At 38.3% G+C, this 18,308-nt stretch overlaps 1 protein-coding gene across 9 annotated transcripts in view; it reads right to left on the bottom strand.

Moving 5' to 3' along the window:
* Nucleotides 1-4,772: 4,772 nt before the first annotated feature.
* Nucleotides 4,773-18,308, bottom strand: part of LOC140197688 (multiple PDZ domain protein) — a 224,302-nt gene continuing 210,766 nt past the window's right edge. For all 9 annotated transcript variants that reach the window (XM_072258019.1, XM_072258016.1, XM_072258015.1 and 6 more), the window contains 4 exons: nucleotides 14,750-14,854; nucleotides 13,672-13,784; nucleotides 12,745-12,868; nucleotides 4,773-5,482 (listed from right to left, as the gene is read on the bottom strand). In XM_072258019.1, the coding sequence (XP_072114120.1) occupies nucleotides 5,336-5,482; nucleotides 12,745-12,868; nucleotides 13,672-13,784; nucleotides 14,750-14,854 (489 nt within the window). In that variant the 3' untranslated portion in view covers nucleotides 4,773-5,335. The remainder of the gene's footprint in view (nucleotides 5,483-12,744; nucleotides 12,869-13,671; nucleotides 13,785-14,749; nucleotides 14,855-18,308) is intronic.

Raw genomic sequence — 18,308 nt, forward strand, 5'->3', positions numbered from 1 at the left:
ATGGAAAAGGATCTTGGTGATTGTAAGGATGACTTACAGTGGACTGAAAAGCTTGAGCATGTAGATATTAATAAAGAGTATGTGCTGGAGCGTTTGGGAAGCATCAAGTCGGACAAGTCACCGGGACCAGATGAGATGTACCCCAAGCTACTGTGGGAGGCAAGGGAAGAGATTGTTGAACCTCTGGCGATGATCTTTGCATCATCAATGTGGATGGGAGAGGTTCCAGAGGATTGGAGGGTTGCAGATGTTGCTCCATTATTGAAGAAAGGGAGTAGAGATAGCCCAGGAAATTATAGACCAGTGAGTCTTACTTCAGTGGTTGGTAAGTTGATGGAAAAGATCCTGAGGGGCAGGAATTACAAACATTTGGAGAGGCATAATATGGTTAGGAATAGTCAGCATGGCTTTGTCAAAGGCAGGTCTTGCCTTATGAGCCTGATTGAATTTTTTGAGGATGTGACTAAACACATTGATGATGTAGTAGATATACTATACAGGGATTTCAGCAAGGGATTTGATAAGGTACTCCATGCAAGGCTTATTGAGAAAGTAAGGAGGCATGGGATCCAAGGGGACCTTGATTTGTGGATCCAGAATTGGCATCCCCATAGAAGGCACAGAGTGGTTGTAGACAGGTCATATTCTGCATGGAGGTCGGTCACCAGTGGTGTGCCTCAGGGATCTTTTGTGGGACACCTACTCTTCGTGATTTTTATAAATGACCTGGATGAGGAAGTGGAGGGATGGGATAGTAAATTTGCTGATTTCACAAAGGATGGAGGTGTTGTGGATGATGTAGAGGGCTGTCAGAGGTTACATTGGGACATTGATAAGATGCAAAACTGGACTGAGAAGTGGCAGATGGAGTTCAATCCAGATGAGTGTGAGGGGGTTTATTTTGGTAGGTCAAATATGATGACAGAATACAGCATTAATGGTAAGACTTTTGGCAGTGTGGAGGATCAGAGGGATCTTGGGGTCCGAGTCCATAGGACACACAAAGCTGCAGCACAGGTTGACTGTGTGGTTAAGAAAGCATATGGTGCATTGGCCTTCATCAATTGTGGGACTGAGTTTAAGAGCCAAGAGGTAATGATGCAGCTATATAGGACACTGGTCAGACCCCACTTGGAGTACTATGCTCAATTCTCGTTGCCTCACTACAGGAAGGATGTGGAAACCATAGAAAAGGTGCAGAGGAGATTTACAAGGATGTTGTCTGGATTGGGGAGTGTGCTTTATGAGAATAGGTTGAGTAAATGCAGCCTTTTCTCCTTGGAGCGACAGAGGATTAGAGGTGTACAAGATAATGAAAGTCATTAATCATGTGGATAGTCAGAGGCTTTTCCCCCAAGGCTGAAATGGCTAGCACCAGAGGGTATAGTTTTAAGGTGCTTGGAAGTAGGTACAGAGGAGATGTCAGGGGTAAGTTTTTTTACACAGAGAGTGGTGAGTGCATGGAATGGCCTGCCAGCAACGGTATTGAATCTGATAGGGTCTTTTAAGTTACTCTTGGACAGGTACATGGAGCTCAGAAAAATAGAGGGCTATGGGTAACCCTCTGTAATTTCTAAGGTAGGACATATTTGGCATGTGGACTGAAGAGCCTTTATTGTGCTCTAGGTGTTCTATATTTCTAATAATAAATTCCTGCTATCTACGTCCTGACCTTCCCAACCAGGTAGATTGTCATTAGGTTTAAATCATGGAACAAAGAAAAAAAGTGATTACTTTCCAAGGAAGGATGACATGGAACTTGCAGGGAAGCCTTTTACAGGCTGGGATTCCCTTTGTCCTGTTACCTTTGTTCTAGGTGGTAGAAGTTGTAGGTTTAAGAGGCACAATCTGTGGTGAGCTGCCACAGCACATTTTGTAGATGATAAACACTACTGTTAGAAGGTCTGGATGTTTAACATGCAAGAGGGCATATCAATTAAAAGCAGCTTTGTCCTACATACTATTAAGTTACTTGTGTTGACATGAGACTGCAAATGCTGGAAACCTGGAGCAATATACAAAAGAGTGGAGGAACTTGGTGGGTCAGGTACCATCTATGGAACTGTCAGTTAATGTTTTGGGTCAAGACCCTTCATCAGGACTGAATAATAACTCCACAGGTACTTCCTGGCCTACCAAATCCCTCCAGCTCGATTCAGTAGATTCATCATGATACCTAAAACTCTGACAAACATCTATAGATGCACAGTGGAGAATATCCTAACTAGTTACATTCTGGCCTGGTATGAAATTACTAAAGCCCAGGAATGGAAAAATCTACAGAAAGTGGTGGATATCACCCAGTCCATCACAGGAAAAGTCCTCCACACCACTGAGCACATCTACAAGGAGAGGCGCCACAAGAAAGCAGCACTCAGAATCAAGGACCCTTACGATCCAGGGCATGCTCTCTTCTCACTACAATGGGGCAGGAAGTCCAAGTGCCTCAGGTTCTACATCACTAGGTTCAGGACAGTTATTATCCTTCAACCATCAAGCTCCTGAAACAGTGTAGATAATTTCACTCACAACTCTGAACTGCACCTGCAAACCTATGGATTCACTTTCAATGACTCCACAACTCGTAAGTCTACAAGTTATGTTTTCAGTATTATTTATTTTATATTTGCACAAGTTGTATTCTTTTGCACATTGGTTGTGTGTCAATCTTGTTTATTTTTTTCATGGATTCTATTATATATTTTGTTTTACTGTGAATAACTGCAAGAAAATGAATCTCTTGGTAACATATACATACTTTGACAATAAAGTGACTTTGAGCTCCTTTGGAGTTGATGTGCAAAAAAAAGCGACTGCCATTGCCTTGTTAGCCAGTCATGATAATCAAATTTCAATAGTGCAGGGAGACTCACTAGATCAGACTGGCATTTATCTTGCATCATGAGTCATGTTTTCCAATATGCCTGAGGTTGAAAGCTAGGAATATTAAACTCAAACTAGAATTAATTGTTATTTAACAAACTGAATCACATTTGAGTTATAGCTGGAATGCCACTATATATAGTTTATCAGTTCTAATTACATCAAAAGGTTTCATCTGTTATAAGTATGGTAGATTATTTCTGCTTATGTTCAAAAGTGATAAAGTCGGAATTACAAACTTATGGAGTGAAAGTGCTGTACTTGTGAAAACTGCAAATCAAAGAGTTTGTTCTGTTAATGCAACACACACACACACAAAATGCTGGCGGAACTCAGCAGGCCAGGCAGCATCTATGGAAAAAAAGCAGTTGATGTTTCCGGCCGAAACCTTTTGTGTTCTGCCTGAAACTTCGACTGCTTTTTCCCACAGATGCTGCCTGGCCTGCTGAGTTCCACCAGCATTTTGTGTGTGTTGCTCGGATATCCAGCATCTGCAAATTTTCTCATTTGTGTCCTGTTAATGCTTCATGTTCAGTGTTTTTGTGCTGGATGGCATCGTAATAACCAAGTTCCTGAATTTCATCACCGCTATATTCTTAAATCATTTCATCACTTTGAATTTTTAAAAATTCAGCACCATTGTAGAAATTTCACTGTTAAAGATCTTGCTATCTAGCATCTCTAAACTTGAGCCAAATCATTAAGTGATAAAATGTACCTCTCCCAGTTACAGAGTTTGTATTGCACTAATATTCACTTCCCTCTGTTTTGCTACCATTGTTCATCAAGTTTAAATTAGCTCTCCCCAACTTAATGACTTGCTGGGATAACTTCCAAATTTGGTTTTCTCTGTATATTCCATGTGTAGTTGAATCATTCGCTATTTTTGCTGCACAATGGCAGTCTTTGAGCTAAGTGTGCTCTTGGCTGTGAACTGCAGTGATCTAAGTAGCCTGGGAGTTGGAGTTGGGACAGGCAGAATTTGTTCCTCACTCAAGGAAAAGGTGCAAATTTAAGGGATCAGGAAAAAGGCAATGAAATGCTAACTCGTGGGGGTTTACAACACTGAAACATATAATGAGCAATTTTTGTTAGAGTTAATTTATTGCTCTTACGTTCACATTGAGAAAAGTAGACATCAAATCAAAAACAGCTGCTGTTGAATCTTTGCATTCAAATAACAAACCCAAACTTTTTAGGATTTTAAAACAAATTGTTAGTTACCAAAACTGGTTATTATTAACAGTCATGTTTGTAAACTGAAGTCAAAAAATGGATGCTTTTGAAAAGATTTTACACACTAACATTCAATAGCACATAGTGTTTCAAAACAAAATCAGTAAATGGTAATGTACTGCTACACAGGTTTAACTGTCCAACTTACTGGCAAATGTCATTTAATTTCTTGCTCAAGTAGTGAATCAAAGAAGCACTCGTCAAGAACTTTTATTAAATAGTTGCAAATAAATAGCAGCAACTTATTGAGTTAATTTCATAGAGATTTTGACTTTACTTTGGGTGGTAATAATTTAGAGGAGTGTATCAGCTTTCATGGAGTCTGCTAATTTGCATTCCAAAGTTAAAAGGATTAATACTGCACGTTTTATAAGGAGATCATGATCCATTCTGTTACATTACCATCCAAACTGTGAAGACACAACCTGACTTCACAGAACAGTATTTCTATCTAAACTGAAGTTAAATACTGTACAAAGCCTTGTAACAGCTGCTGACTTTTTCTTGAACAGAGGCTGGCTTGGGCATGTTACTTAATGAGTCGCAGAATAGGTATTGATATGTACTTACAAGTCAAACATATTTACTGAAAATGCAATTTGTCTTTGTACAGCTCCAAGTCTTACTGACAGTATTTCCCCTCAGTTTCAAAATTTTCTAGATTCCATTTACATTTAAAAACTATCCTCTGCTACTCTGAACCCTCCTGTGCTGATGATACCGCTGTGGTTCCTTACAAGAAGTTATCAAGCAGCCATTTCAGAGGAGAAAAATGCAGAAATAAAAAGTAATTGCACTACAATTTGGAAGTTTAAAAATAATACAAAGGTAAGTTATAAATCTCAGGGCAAATTATGAATGTCTAAAATGTATTGTAAATAGCTTGCCTTTGGAGGGAAGACAGTACTCTTTATCTACTACAATAAATCTCCAGAACATGATGCACAAATTTAATATCAAGTCTGTTATGCTGGTTTTTTTTAACCAATTTACACTGTAACTCCAAATTAATGCTTAGCTTGAGATTTATTCAATATTGTTCATATTTTTATACTTATAGATTAAGAGTTACTAATGCTAAGGAGATATACATTTCATAAAATGAATTCTCTTCATTAAATTAGTGGAATTACTAATCAAATAACTCCCAAATCTGTTCTTGTCCATTAGATCAACACAGGTCATAATCAACCAAGTCTTCATCCGAAAGGTCCAATTAGGAGAGTACTGTTAGCGTAACAGTCCCCTTTGTACGCTTCAGAATACTGACAGCTTCTTCGTGTGTGACACCTTCTAGATTTTGTCCATTGACAGCAATAATTTGGTCACCGCGTTTCAGGCGTCCATCTTCTGCAGCTGCTCCCTAAAAGCCACAATATTCTTCCATCAGGTCAGTTTATAATGAATTACTCTAATTATGTAATTTCTGTACAAGGAAATCACAATACATCTCCTTAATTACTATAAGTAACTTGTGTTACATTTATTTAATTTCCCGTACTAATGGCAGCATAGAATAAATCTAACGCACTTTATTCAATGACCACAACTTACCACATATCTAGAACATTTGCGCTGGAGATTTCCTGGTGGTGGCTGATGGAGTAACAGCAATCTGCTGTTGCTCCAACTCTAATTAACTTACTATTTCCAACCTGTCTTGAAACTTCTTTTTTAGGTGTGATATTCTTTCATTATGGCTGGAAGGAGTGCCAGAGGTACTAAAAAGGATGATTTTCTGCCTCTTTGGATTCTATTATGGATTTGCTGCAAAGTCATACACGAGAAGCCTCTGAGAAGTTTCAACAATTCAGCACTGAATTTAAACAAATAGATGGTAAATTGGATTCTCTTCAACAAACTCTTAATGAACACAATAAACGTATTAAAAGTAATGAGGACATTTTGTTGCCTCGGGAAATGGAAGTGGATGAATTGCAGAAACTTTGTGAAAAGCAATCGAAGTCCAATGAAAAGTTAAGACAGAAGATTATCAACCTAGAAAATAAAAGTAGAAGGAACAACCTATGGGTTCTGGGTCTCGAAGAATTAATTGAAGGTAATCATCCTATGGAGTTTTTTGCAAACTTTTTGCAAGAATTATTTCTGGAGATTTTGTCCTCTGTGTCTATGATCAATTGAGTTCACAGATCTCCTGCATTTACACGTCCTAACAGTCAGAGACCAAGATCAGTAATAATCTGCTTTCAGGAATTTAAAACATAATTCGCGAATCTCGTCAAAGAGGCACAACTGACTATAATGGTCGCAAGATTAGAATTGTTGAAGATTATTTGCCTGAGGTTATGCAGGAACGTGTTAAATTCAAAGAAGTTATGTCCGAGCTTTTTAATAAGAGACTCAAGTCTTCCCTTTGCTACCCAGCCTGACTCAGAATCACACTTGAAAACGGTTCTTTTGAATGGTTCCACTCGACTGTTGAAGCACAGAAGTTTTTAAACTTTGAAGGCTAGCTGTTTAGTTTCTCCTTACGTGAAGACACAAGATTAAATGAGAAACTTTTAATTCGCAAATCCCGTCGAAGGGGCATGATTGGTTATAGGGTGGAATATTAAGATTCTTGAAGATTATTCACTTGAGGTTATGCAGGAATGTGCTAAGTTTAAACAAGCTCTGTTGGAATTTTTTAATAAAGGTTTTAACCCGTCCCTTGGCGACCCAGTTTGACTGAGAATCTCATTAAAGATGGATCCTTCCAATGGTTTCGTTTGAATGCTGAAGCACAAAGACTTTTTTTTAAAATTTGGAGGCTAACTGCTTAGTCTGTTTTTCCATGAAGATATAAGATTAATGTTTAATGTCTATCTGTAAGAATAATTGTATCTTTTACTTTTGGTAAACCTTTGTAACTAATTTCCTTTCGTATTTTTGATATATGAGAATTGAATCTCTTGTTTGGGTATTGTTTAGTCTAGGTTGGAATATAAATAACCTTGAAACTAATTGGAGCGATCACCAGGTTTTTGTGGGGGGGGGGTGTCCGTAGTTGTAGATGTCGACTTTCTATTGGTTGTTTTTTTTTTCTTTGGGAGGTGGGCGGGGGTATGGTTTTTTTACCCCCAGAAGCTGTTTTTGAATTTTTAGCCAAATTGTTGCTTGGTTACCATTTCTCTAGGTTTGTGGCTTGGTTTTTAACTTACATTTTAACCCTTTCTTTAAATAATATTAAAAATGGACCGAACTATTAATTTACTCAGTTTTAAAGTGAAAAGGGTTAAATCACCCTGTTAAACGTAATAAGATTTTGGCTTATATTAAAAAATTTAAGGTCGCTATTATTTTTTTTACAAGAAACTCACATACGCAAATGTGATTATCTACGCTTTTTTAGCCGTTGGAATGGACTTTGCTTTCATTCTTCTTATGAGAGAAAACTGGCAGGGAACATAAAAACTGACTGTAAAAGCTTTTATAGATATGTAAAAAGGAAAAGACTGGTAAAGACAAATGTAGGTCCCCTACAGACAGAAACAGGTGAATTGATTATGGGGAGCAAGGACATGGCAGACCAATTGAATAATTACTTTGGTTCTGTCTTCACTAAGGAGGACATAAATAATCTTCCAGAAATAGTAGGGGACAGAGGGTCCAGTGAGATGGAAGAACTGAGCAAACTACATGTTAGTAGGGAAGTGGTGTTAGGTAAATTGAAGGGATTGAAGGCAGATAAATCCCCAGGGCCAGATGGTCTGCATCCTACAGTGCTTAGGGAAGTAGCCCAAGAAATAGTGGATGCATTAGTGATAATTTTTCAAAACTCGTTAGATTCTGGACTAGTTCCTGAGGATTGGAGGGTGGCTAATGTAACCCCACTTTTTAAAAAAGGAGGGAGAGAGAAACCGGGGAATTATAGACCAGTTAGCCTAACGTCGGTGGTGGGGAAACTGCTGGAGTCAGTTATTAAAGATGTGATAACAGCACATTTGGAAAGCGGTGAAATCATCGGACAAAGTCAGCATGGATTTGTGAAAGGAAAATCATGTCTGACGAATCTCATAGAATTTTTTGAGAATGTAACTAGTAGAGTGGATAGGGGAGAACCAGTGGATGTGGTATATTTGGATTTTCAAAAGGCTTTTGACAAGGTCCCACACAGGAGATTAGTGTGCAAACTTAAAGCACACGGTATTGGGGGTAAGGTATTGATGTGGATGGAGAATTGGTTAGCAGACAGGAAGCAAAGAGTGGGAATAAACGGGACCTTTTCAGAATGGCAGGCGGTGACTAGTGGGGTACCGCAAGGCTCAGTGCTGGGACCCCAGTTGTTTACAATATATATTAATGACTTGGATGAGGGAATTAAATGCAGCATCTCCAAGTTTGCGGATGACACGAAGCTGGGTGGCAGTGTTAGCTGTGAGGAGGATGCTAAGAGGATGCAGGGTGACTTGGATAGGTTGGGTGAGTGGGCAAATTCATGGCAGATACAATTTAATGTGGATAAATGTGAAGTTATCCACTTTGGTGGCAAAAATAGGAAAACAGATTATTATCTGAATGGTGGCTGATTAGGAAAAGGGGAGGTGCAACGAGACCTGGGTGTCATTATACACCAGTCATTGAAAGTGGGCATGCAGGTACAGCAGGCGGTGAAAAAGGCGAATGGTATGCTGGCATTTATAGCAAGAGGATTCGAGTACAGGAGCAGGGAGGTACTACTGCAGTTGTACAAGGCCTTGGTAAGACCACACCTGGAGTATTGTGTGCAGTTTTGGTCCCCTAATCTGAGGAAAGATATCCTTGCCATAGAGGGAGTACAAAGAAGGTTCACCAGAGTGATTCCTGGGATGGCAAGACTTTCATATGAAGAAAGACTGGATGAACTGGGCTTGTACTCGTTGGAATTTAGAAGATTGAGGGGGGATCTGATTGAAACGTATAAAATCCTAAAGGGATTTGACAGGCTAGATGCAGGAAGATTGTTCCCGATGTTGGGGAAGTCCAGAACGAGGGGTCACAGTTTGAGGATAAAGGGGAAGCCTTTTAGGACCGAGATTAGGAAAAACTTCTTCACACAGAGTGTGGTGAATCTGTGGAATTCTCTGCCACAGGAAACAGTAGAGGCCAGTTCATTGGCTATATTTAAGAGGGAGTTAGATATGGCCCTTGTGGCTACGGGGATCAGGGGGTATGGAGGGAAGGCTGGGGCAGGGTTCTGAGTTGGATGATCAGCCATGGTCATAATAAATGGCGGTGCAGGCTCAAAGGGCCGAATGGCCTACTCCTGCACCTATTTTCTATGTTTCTATGTTTTCAGGCCAAATCTAGAGTAGTTTTGATTCTTATAGATAATATACTCTCCTTTGTGCAACATAGTGTCTGATACTAATGGACGTTTTGTTATAGTTTCAGGAAAACTAGAAAATAAATTAATAGTATTTGCCAATGTGTATGCCCCAAATGTGGATGATCCAGGATTCTTTGAGCGTTTTTTAAAATTTTTTTACCAGATCTGAATCTTTATTCTTCGGTTACAGGAGGAGATTTTAACTGTTGGCTAGACCCAATTTTAGACCGATCATCTTCTAAGCCAGTGTCTCTTAATAAATCAGCTTTGTTTATTCAACCCTTTTTATTGAAGTGAGGTATAGTTGATGTTTGGCGTTTTTTACTGCCTTTTGATAGGGAGTATTCATTTTTTCCCCATGTTCATCATACATGTGCCAGGATTGATTAATTTTTTATATCGAAAGTCAAATGATTTCATCAGTTCGTTCCTGTGAATATAAAGAGATTGCTGTTTCAGATCACGCTCCTATATTTCTATCCTTAAAACTCCCTGATCTTCCTCAAACCAACAGATTTTGGTATTTTAATACAACTTTGTTATCTGATAAGGAATTTTAAAATTTCTAGAAAAGCATATTATCTTGTTTTTTGAAGAGAATAAAAAGGAAGAGACGTCTAATCTGATTGTATGGGATACTTTCAAGGCCTATATTAGAGGACAAATTATTTCTTATACTGTGAGTGTTAAGAATAAAGCTAATAAAAAAATTGAATTAGCCAATCAAATCAAAAATATGTTATAGCTCCAGATCCTGTTTTATATAAAAGACGTGTTGAAGTTAAAATTAAATGTGATCTTCTGTTAACATATCCAATTGAAACTCAATTTCTTAAAGATAAAACTCAATTTTACATTCATGGAGATAAATCAGACAAAGTATTGGCCAACCAATTAAAAACTTCTGTAGTTAAATGACAAATTAAAGAAATTTGCAAAACTAATGGTGAAAGGACAACTGATTACTCTGAAATAAATGATACCTTTAGAGAATTCTATTCTAAACTTTATAGTTCTGATTCCCCTGAAGATAATACTGTAATGAATAATTTTCTAGATCAATTAAATATCCCTGCACTTTCTGCAGATAATTGCAAACAGATGGATCAACCCATTTCTTATTAGGAAACTGCCGAGGCTATACGTTCATTACACTTGGGGAAGGCTCCAGGTCCAGATGGATTTTCTGGAGAATTTTATAAGGCTTTTTCTTCATTAATTATACCGCAGTTACACTCAGTCTTTTTGGATTCTTTCAAATTGGGTAGTTTGCCTCAATCTTTTTATGAAGCTTCTATTTCGCTTATCCTAAAAAAGAACAAGGATCCAACTGAATGCTCTTCATATAGACCAATTTCATTACTCAATGTTGATACTAAAATTCTTTCTAAAGATCTGGCTCGTAGGATTGAAAATATTTTACCTTCTACTATTTCTGATGATCAGACTGGATTTATTAAAAACTGACATTCCCATTTTAATATGCACCGTGTATTAAATGTTACTTACTCTCCTTCTCAGGAGATATTGGAATGTGTGATATCCTTAGATGCTGAGGTCTTCGATCGGGTTGAATGGAATTATTTATTTAAAACCTTAGAAAAATTTAATTTTGGACCAGATTTTACTTAATGGATTAAATTACTTTATTTATCTACTTCTGCTCGGGTTCTTGCTCATTTTCAAAATTCCAAACCATTTAAACTTCACCGTGGAACTAGACAAGGCTGTCCATTGAGCCCTTTGCTTTTTGATCTAGCTTTAGAACCCCTTGTCATTGCTTTTCGAGAATCTAATGATATCTGTAGTATTTTAAGGAGAGGTATCACCCACAAAATCTCGCTTTACGCTGATGATATATTGCTTTTTATTTCTAATGTTAAGACCTCGTTACCCTGCGTACTTTCTTTACTGTCCCGTTTTAGCCAGTTTTCAGGATATAAATTGAACCTATGTAAGAGTGAATTATTTCCTTTAAGTAATTTGGTATCAATTAATACTACTCTCCCTTTTAAAACTATAAAGAATCAATATACTTATTTGGGTGTAATAATCACTAGCAATTACAAGCACCTGTTTAAAGAAAACTCTCTTACTTTATTGAACCATGTAAAAAAGATATTATTAAATTGGTCACCTCTTTCAATATCGTTGACTGGATGAATTAATTCTATTAAAATGAATATTCTACCTAAATTTATATATCTTTTTCAGGCTTTACCCGTTTTTATTCCTAAATCCTTTTTTGACTCTCTTGAATCTATTTTATCCTCTTATGTATGGAAAAACAAATGTCCTCATTTAAATAAAGTTCACCTTCAAAAACCTAATAAGTCTGGAGGTTTAGCCTTACCTAATTTTAGGTTTTATTACTGGGCAGTTAATATAAGATATCTTACGTTTTGGCTATATTATATTAATCGTGCAGACTGTCCGGTATGGGTTTCTTTAGAAGCTAACTCTGTTAATAAATTTTTTATTATTTCTCCTCTTGGATCCTCACTTCCTTTATTTGTAAGTAAACTAACTGATAATTTAATAGTTAAACATACTCTGAGGATCTGGATACAATTTAGAAAACATTTTGGTTTACTGAGATTTTCCCTTTCTAGTCCTATTTATTCTAATTTTTTTAAACCCTTCGTGATTGATTTAGTTTTTAAAGAATGGGACAGGTTGGGTATTAAATGTTTTTGAGATCTGTTTGTTGAAGGAAATCTTTCTTCACTTGAGCAATTGTCAGCTAAATATAGCTTACCCAAAAGTCACTTCTTTAGATATCTACAAATCAGAGACTTTCTAAGATCTCAATTATGTACATTTCCTATAAGATAAGAACTTACTAGATGTAATTTTTAATTTGATACCTTTTCATAATGGTTTCAATACCTAATACTTATGGCATATTACTGGTGACAAGGAATGTTCCTTTAGACAAAATTAAGAATCTCTGGGAACAACATTTACAGACATCAATATCTGAGAAAACTTAGAATGAAATTTTTAAACTGGTTAATACTTCATCATTATGTGCTCACCATTCCCTCATACAATTTAAGGTGGTACATAGAGTCCATATGACTAAAGATAAGTTATCTCCTCTTTATTTGGATATATCTCCCTCTTGTGACACATGTAATAATGGAGAAGTTTCATCAATTCATATGTTTTGGACTTGTCCATGTCTTGAAAAATATTGGAAGGAAGTTTTTCAAACTTTTTCTTTACTTTTCAAAGTCAATTTTAAGCCTAATCCTTTGGTGGCCCTATTCGGCATTGTTGCAGGACAAGATATCAAGCTGAAGACATCTGCTTACCTTTGTAAAGACTGTTTTAACATATATAGGCAGATCCCCATGAGGACTGCCATATCCACCAACAATGCTAAAACCCAGACCATCAGTACCTCTGTCTAAAGTAATTGTCTTGTATTGTGGAGGCCTGAAAAACAAATGGAAACAGTGATGTTAAGAACTGCATTGACTAGATGTTGTAGGTGAGATAATTACACCATTACCAGTAGCTGAAAGGGAGGGGTTGGTTTCTGGTCTGCTCTATTCAACTTAGTTCCACACTCCAGCATTGACCTATCATTCTTAAACTTAATCTCCAGATCCATCTACTAAGAGAATGTGATTCTTCCACCTCTTTAGGTAGGGCATACCAGGTTTACGACCATTATTAATCATTAACAGAAGACTGTCAATTTTCCTTATTCCAAGAGTGGCCCTAGCTTCTTCAGTCCCTTTATTCAACTGAAGTTCCTCATCATTGGTATATTCCTGTTATATCTTACTCTCCATTCTATACAGATTCTCAAGCTTAGGCCCAACCTGTGATTTGTGAAATTTTAATATTTTCTGTTTTTCGTTTCCATCACTTAATTTTAAAATACAAATAAATACTGTGTTTTCTTAACCAGCTTGTTAACTTGTTAACCAGAATGCTCAAATATTTGTGAATGCTCTTTCTGCTGTAGCATACCTTCAATAGCACTGCCAATCTCCTACAAGGTTTATCCCAACAGACAATAGCTTAATAATCCGCAGACCCTCTTCAAAGGAGAATCAGAGGGTCTCCATCACACTAATCCGTCTCAACCAGTACACACCCGGCTGAACTTACCCTTCCACTCAACTTCTCCAACTCCATTTGCTTGACTTTTGTGAAGGAGAGATAGATTGTCTAGTTCCGTGCTACAGTTTAAGAACAATAATTGCATTATATCCTCAGAAAATACTTACGCTAAGTCATCATGAAGGATGCTGCTTGCTGTCAGCCCTGACAGTGAAAGGGTAGTTGTTGCATGTTCCTGTTGCTGATTGGTTACCACACTAACATCACCACCTGCAACAACCTATGAACAACCAAAGTTTTAACAAAGTGCCTCACGTAGTATGATGCTATGCAGCGTACCACATATGATTGCAGTTTGGGCTAACAGAAATTCACTGTTACTGAATTCTAAAATCTGAGTTATGGATATATAATACAGCAAGCCAGCAGTTGCTTATCAGCAGCAATACTGGACCATAATAATGACTTTGCAATGCAGCATAGTGAAGTAACAGAATTTTATCAAAACTTACTAGCAATATCAAGCCATTCACACTTGCCACAAACCTAAATACCCACTTTTGAAGCATTTATTATTGTCAACAAAGTGCTAAGTCTGAGGTCCTGCTTAACTTATGGTTGTGTGTAAACCATTGCTGTCGTATGTGAGGGAGTAGAATAAGCCCTGCCCAGAAATTGGGTGAAAGAAGCTTTGATGGCTGCTCAACCATGTTTGGCTTGCTAGTTAACAGTTAACAAAGCCCAATAAAATTTCTAATCATCTGATATTGAAGCAGTTGCCAAGATGTGATTAATTAAACAAAAAATTTAAAAATCAAAAGAATTTTTAAAAACACAACACTTAGTTTAGCAATAATTAAATATTCAAATATTTCTAAATAATATTCAGAAATAATAATTTTTAAATAATGTGATTTTTCCAGATCTCTTGTAATTGTTTCTCTTCATAGAAATGAAGTGACTCGTTCTTTGCCAAGTATAACAGTAGGCAGTTTCTGTAGTATCAGTGTTAGGGTATTGCTGCAAGCTCACACTCCGCTGCTGGACACTAGGATGACCTCATTATCAGAGAGCAGGAAAACTGCTGATGAAGAACTGCTGACTTCCATTCATGATGAAATCCAGAATTTGATAGCACTGATGAGGAAATATTCCAATGATACCATATTGGAACCGCTGGCACAAGATCAATATTTTTAAAATGTTAAATATAAGTGTAGTGCATATTTTAAAAAATTATTTTACCTGTAATTCAATACGCCCTGAAGCATTTTTCAGTAAGTTGACTGCCTGGGAATGGGTCACTCCCTCTGTAGATTTTCCACAAATACTTACAATCCTGTCTCCAACCTATAATTAAGAAACAAGATTAAAAATTAGCCGCTGTATCAACTTTTTAAATAAGTCACTTAGATTGAAGTTACATTGTTACAACTACACATTGTATAAAGTACAGCTAGCCAAATGGAATTACATCACTTTTTAAAAAAGTATTGAAACTGAGCTCAGTGCGACAGGGTCCTGAATTACCCCTATGAACTGTGCTTTTGAAAAGAGAGAGAGAGAAGTGCTCAACAATAGACATGTTAAAAGAGAGAGAGAGAGAGACAGACAGACAGACACACACACACACACACAGACATGCAGACTGCTTTGAGATGGTGTTATGAACCCCTAAGGTTCATATTTCTTGTGGACTGTCACTTTAAGGCACGAGGAGGAACTGAGACTAACTTTTCTGTTGAGTTGGAGAGAGAGAGCACCGAGCAGCTCATAAGTCGCTATGGTGACCGAGGGCGGCGTTATTTGATGGACAATTGATGTTATAATTTCTCTGGAGTGTGTTTATACTTCCCAAGGACATTGCCTGTTTGTACATTTCTTACACAGACAGAGTGACAGTTGGTACTCAGTACGGTGAGATAAATAGCAGGTTAGATGATAGAAACATAGAAAATAGGTGCAGGAGTAGGCCATTCGACCCTTCAAGCCTGCATCACCATTCAGTATGATCATGGCTGATCATCCAACTCAGAACCCTGCATCAGCCTTCCCTCAATATCCCCTGATCCCTTTAGCCACAAGGGCCATATCTAACTCCCTCTTAAATATAGCCAATGAACTGGCCTCAACTATTTCCTGTGGCAGAGAATTCCACAGATTCACCACTCTCTGTGTGAAGAAGTTTTTCCTAATCTCGGTCCTAAAAGGCTTCCCCTTTATCCTCAAACTGTGACCCCTCATTCTGGACTTCCCCAACATTGGGAACAATCTTCCTGCATCTAGCCTGTCCAATCCCTTTAGGATTTTATACGTTTCAATCAGATCCCCCCTCAATCTTCTAAATTCCAATGAGTATAAGCCCAGTTCATCCAGTCTTTCATCATATGAAAGTCCTGCCATCCCAGGAATCAATCTGGTGAACCTTCTTTGTACTCCCTCTATGGCAAGGATGTCTTTCCTCAGATTAGGGGACCAAAACTGCACACAATACTCCAGGTGTGGTCTCACCAAGGCCTTGTACAACTGCAGTAGTACCTCCCTGCTCCTGTACTCGAATCCTCTTGCTATAAATGCCAGCATACCGTTTGCTTTTTTCACCGCCTGCTGTACCTGCATGCCCACTTTCAATGACTGGTGTATAATGACACCCAGGTCTCCTTGCACCTCCCCTTTTCCTAATCGGCCACCATTCAGATAATAATCTGTTTTCCTGTTTTTGCCACCAAAGTGGATAACTTCACATTTATCCACATTAAATAGCATCTGCCATGAATTTGCCCATTCACCTAACCTATCCAAGTCACCCTGCATCCTCTTAGCATCCTCCTAGCATCCTCCTCACAGCTAACACTGCCGCCCAGCTTCGTGTCATCCGCAAACTTGGAGATGCTGCATTTAATTCCCTCATCCAAGTCATTAATATATATTGTAAACAACTGGGGTCCCAGCACTGAGCCTTGCGGTACCCCACTAGTCACCACCTGCCATTCTGAAAAGGTCCCGGTTATTCCCACTCTTTGCTTCCTGTCTGCCAACCAATTCTCTATCCACATCAATACCTTACCCCCAATACCGTGTGCTTGAAGTCTGCACACTAATCTCCTGTGTGGGACCTTGTCAAAAGCCTTTTGAAAATCCAAATATACCACATCCACTGGTTCTCCCCTATCCACTCTACTAGTTACATCCTCAAAAAATTCTATGAGATTCGTCAGACATGATTTTCCTTTCACAAATCCATGCTGACTTTGTCTGATGATTTCACCGCTTTCCAAATGTGCTGTTATCACATCTTTGATAACTGACTCTAGCAGTTTCCCCACCAGCGATGTTAGGCTAACTGGTCTATAATTCCCTGGTTTCTCTCTCCCTCCTTTTTTAAAAAGTGAGGTTACATTAGCCACCCTCCAATCCTCAGGAACTAGTCCAGAATCTAACGAGTTTTGAAAAATTATCACGAATGCATCCACTATTTCTTGGGCTACTTCCTTAAGCACTCTGGGATGCAGACCATCTGGCCCTGGGGATTTATCTGCATTTAATCCCTTCAATTTACCTAACACCACTTCCTTGCTAACATGTATTTCCCTCAGTTCCTCCATCTCACTAGACCCTCTGTCCCCTACTATTTCCAGAAGATTATTTATGACCTCCTTAGTGAAGACAGAACCAAAGTAATTATTCAATTGGTCTGCCATGTCCTTGCTCCACATAATCAATTCACCTGTTTCTGTCTGTAGGTGACCTACATTTGTCTTAACCAATCTTTTTCTTTTCACATATCTATAAAAGCTTTTACAGTCAGTTTTTATGTTCCCTGCCAGTTTTCTCTCATAATCTTTTTTCCCCTTCCTAATTAAGCCCTTTGTCCTCCTCTGCTGAACTCTGAATTTCTCCCAGTCCTCAGGTGAGCCACTTTTTCTGGCTAATTTGTATGCTTCTTCTTTGGAATTGATACTATCCCTAATTTCCCTTGTCAGCCATGGGTGCACTACCTTCCTTGAGTTTGCCAAACTCGGATGAACAATTGTTGTAGTTCATCCATGCGATCTTTAAATGTTTGCCATTGCATATCCACCGTCAACCCTTTAAGTGTCATTTGCCAGTCTATCTTAGCTAATTTACGTCTCATACCTTCAAAGTTACCCTTCTTTAAGTTCAGAACCTTTGTTTCTGAATTAACTATGTCACTCTCCATCTTAATGAAGAATTCCACCATATTATGGTCACTCTTACCCAAGGGGCCTCTCACGACAAGATTGCTAATTAACTCTTCCTCATTGCTCAATACCCAGTCTAGAATAGCCTGCTCTCTAGTTAGTTCCTCGACATGTTGGTTCAAAAAACCATCCCGCATACATTCCAAGAAATCCTCTTCCTCAGCACCCTTACCAATTTGGTTCACCCCATCTACATGTAGATTGAAGTCACCCATTATAACTGCTGTTCCTTTATTGCACACATTTCTAATTTCCTGTTTATTACCATCCCCAACCTCACTACTACTGTTAGGTGGCCTGTACACAACTCCCACCAGCGTTTTCTGCCCCTTAGTGTTATGCAGCTCTACCCATATCGATTCCACATCTTCCCGGCTTATGTCCTTCCTTTCTATTGCGTTAATCTCCCCTGTAACCAGCAACGCCACCCCACCTCCTTTTCCTTCATGTCTATCCCTCCTGAATATTGAATATCCCTGAATGTTGAGCTCCCATCCTTGGTCACCCTGGAGCCATGTCTCTGTGATCCCAACTATAGCATATTCATTAATAACAATCTGCACTTTTAATTCATCCACCTT

Source organism: Mobula birostris, chromosome 5, assembly GCF_030028105.1.
Source record: "Mobula birostris isolate sMobBir1 chromosome 5, sMobBir1.hap1, whole genome shotgun sequence".
NCBI lineage: Eukaryota > Metazoa > Chordata > Chondrichthyes > Myliobatiformes > Myliobatidae > Mobula > Mobula birostris.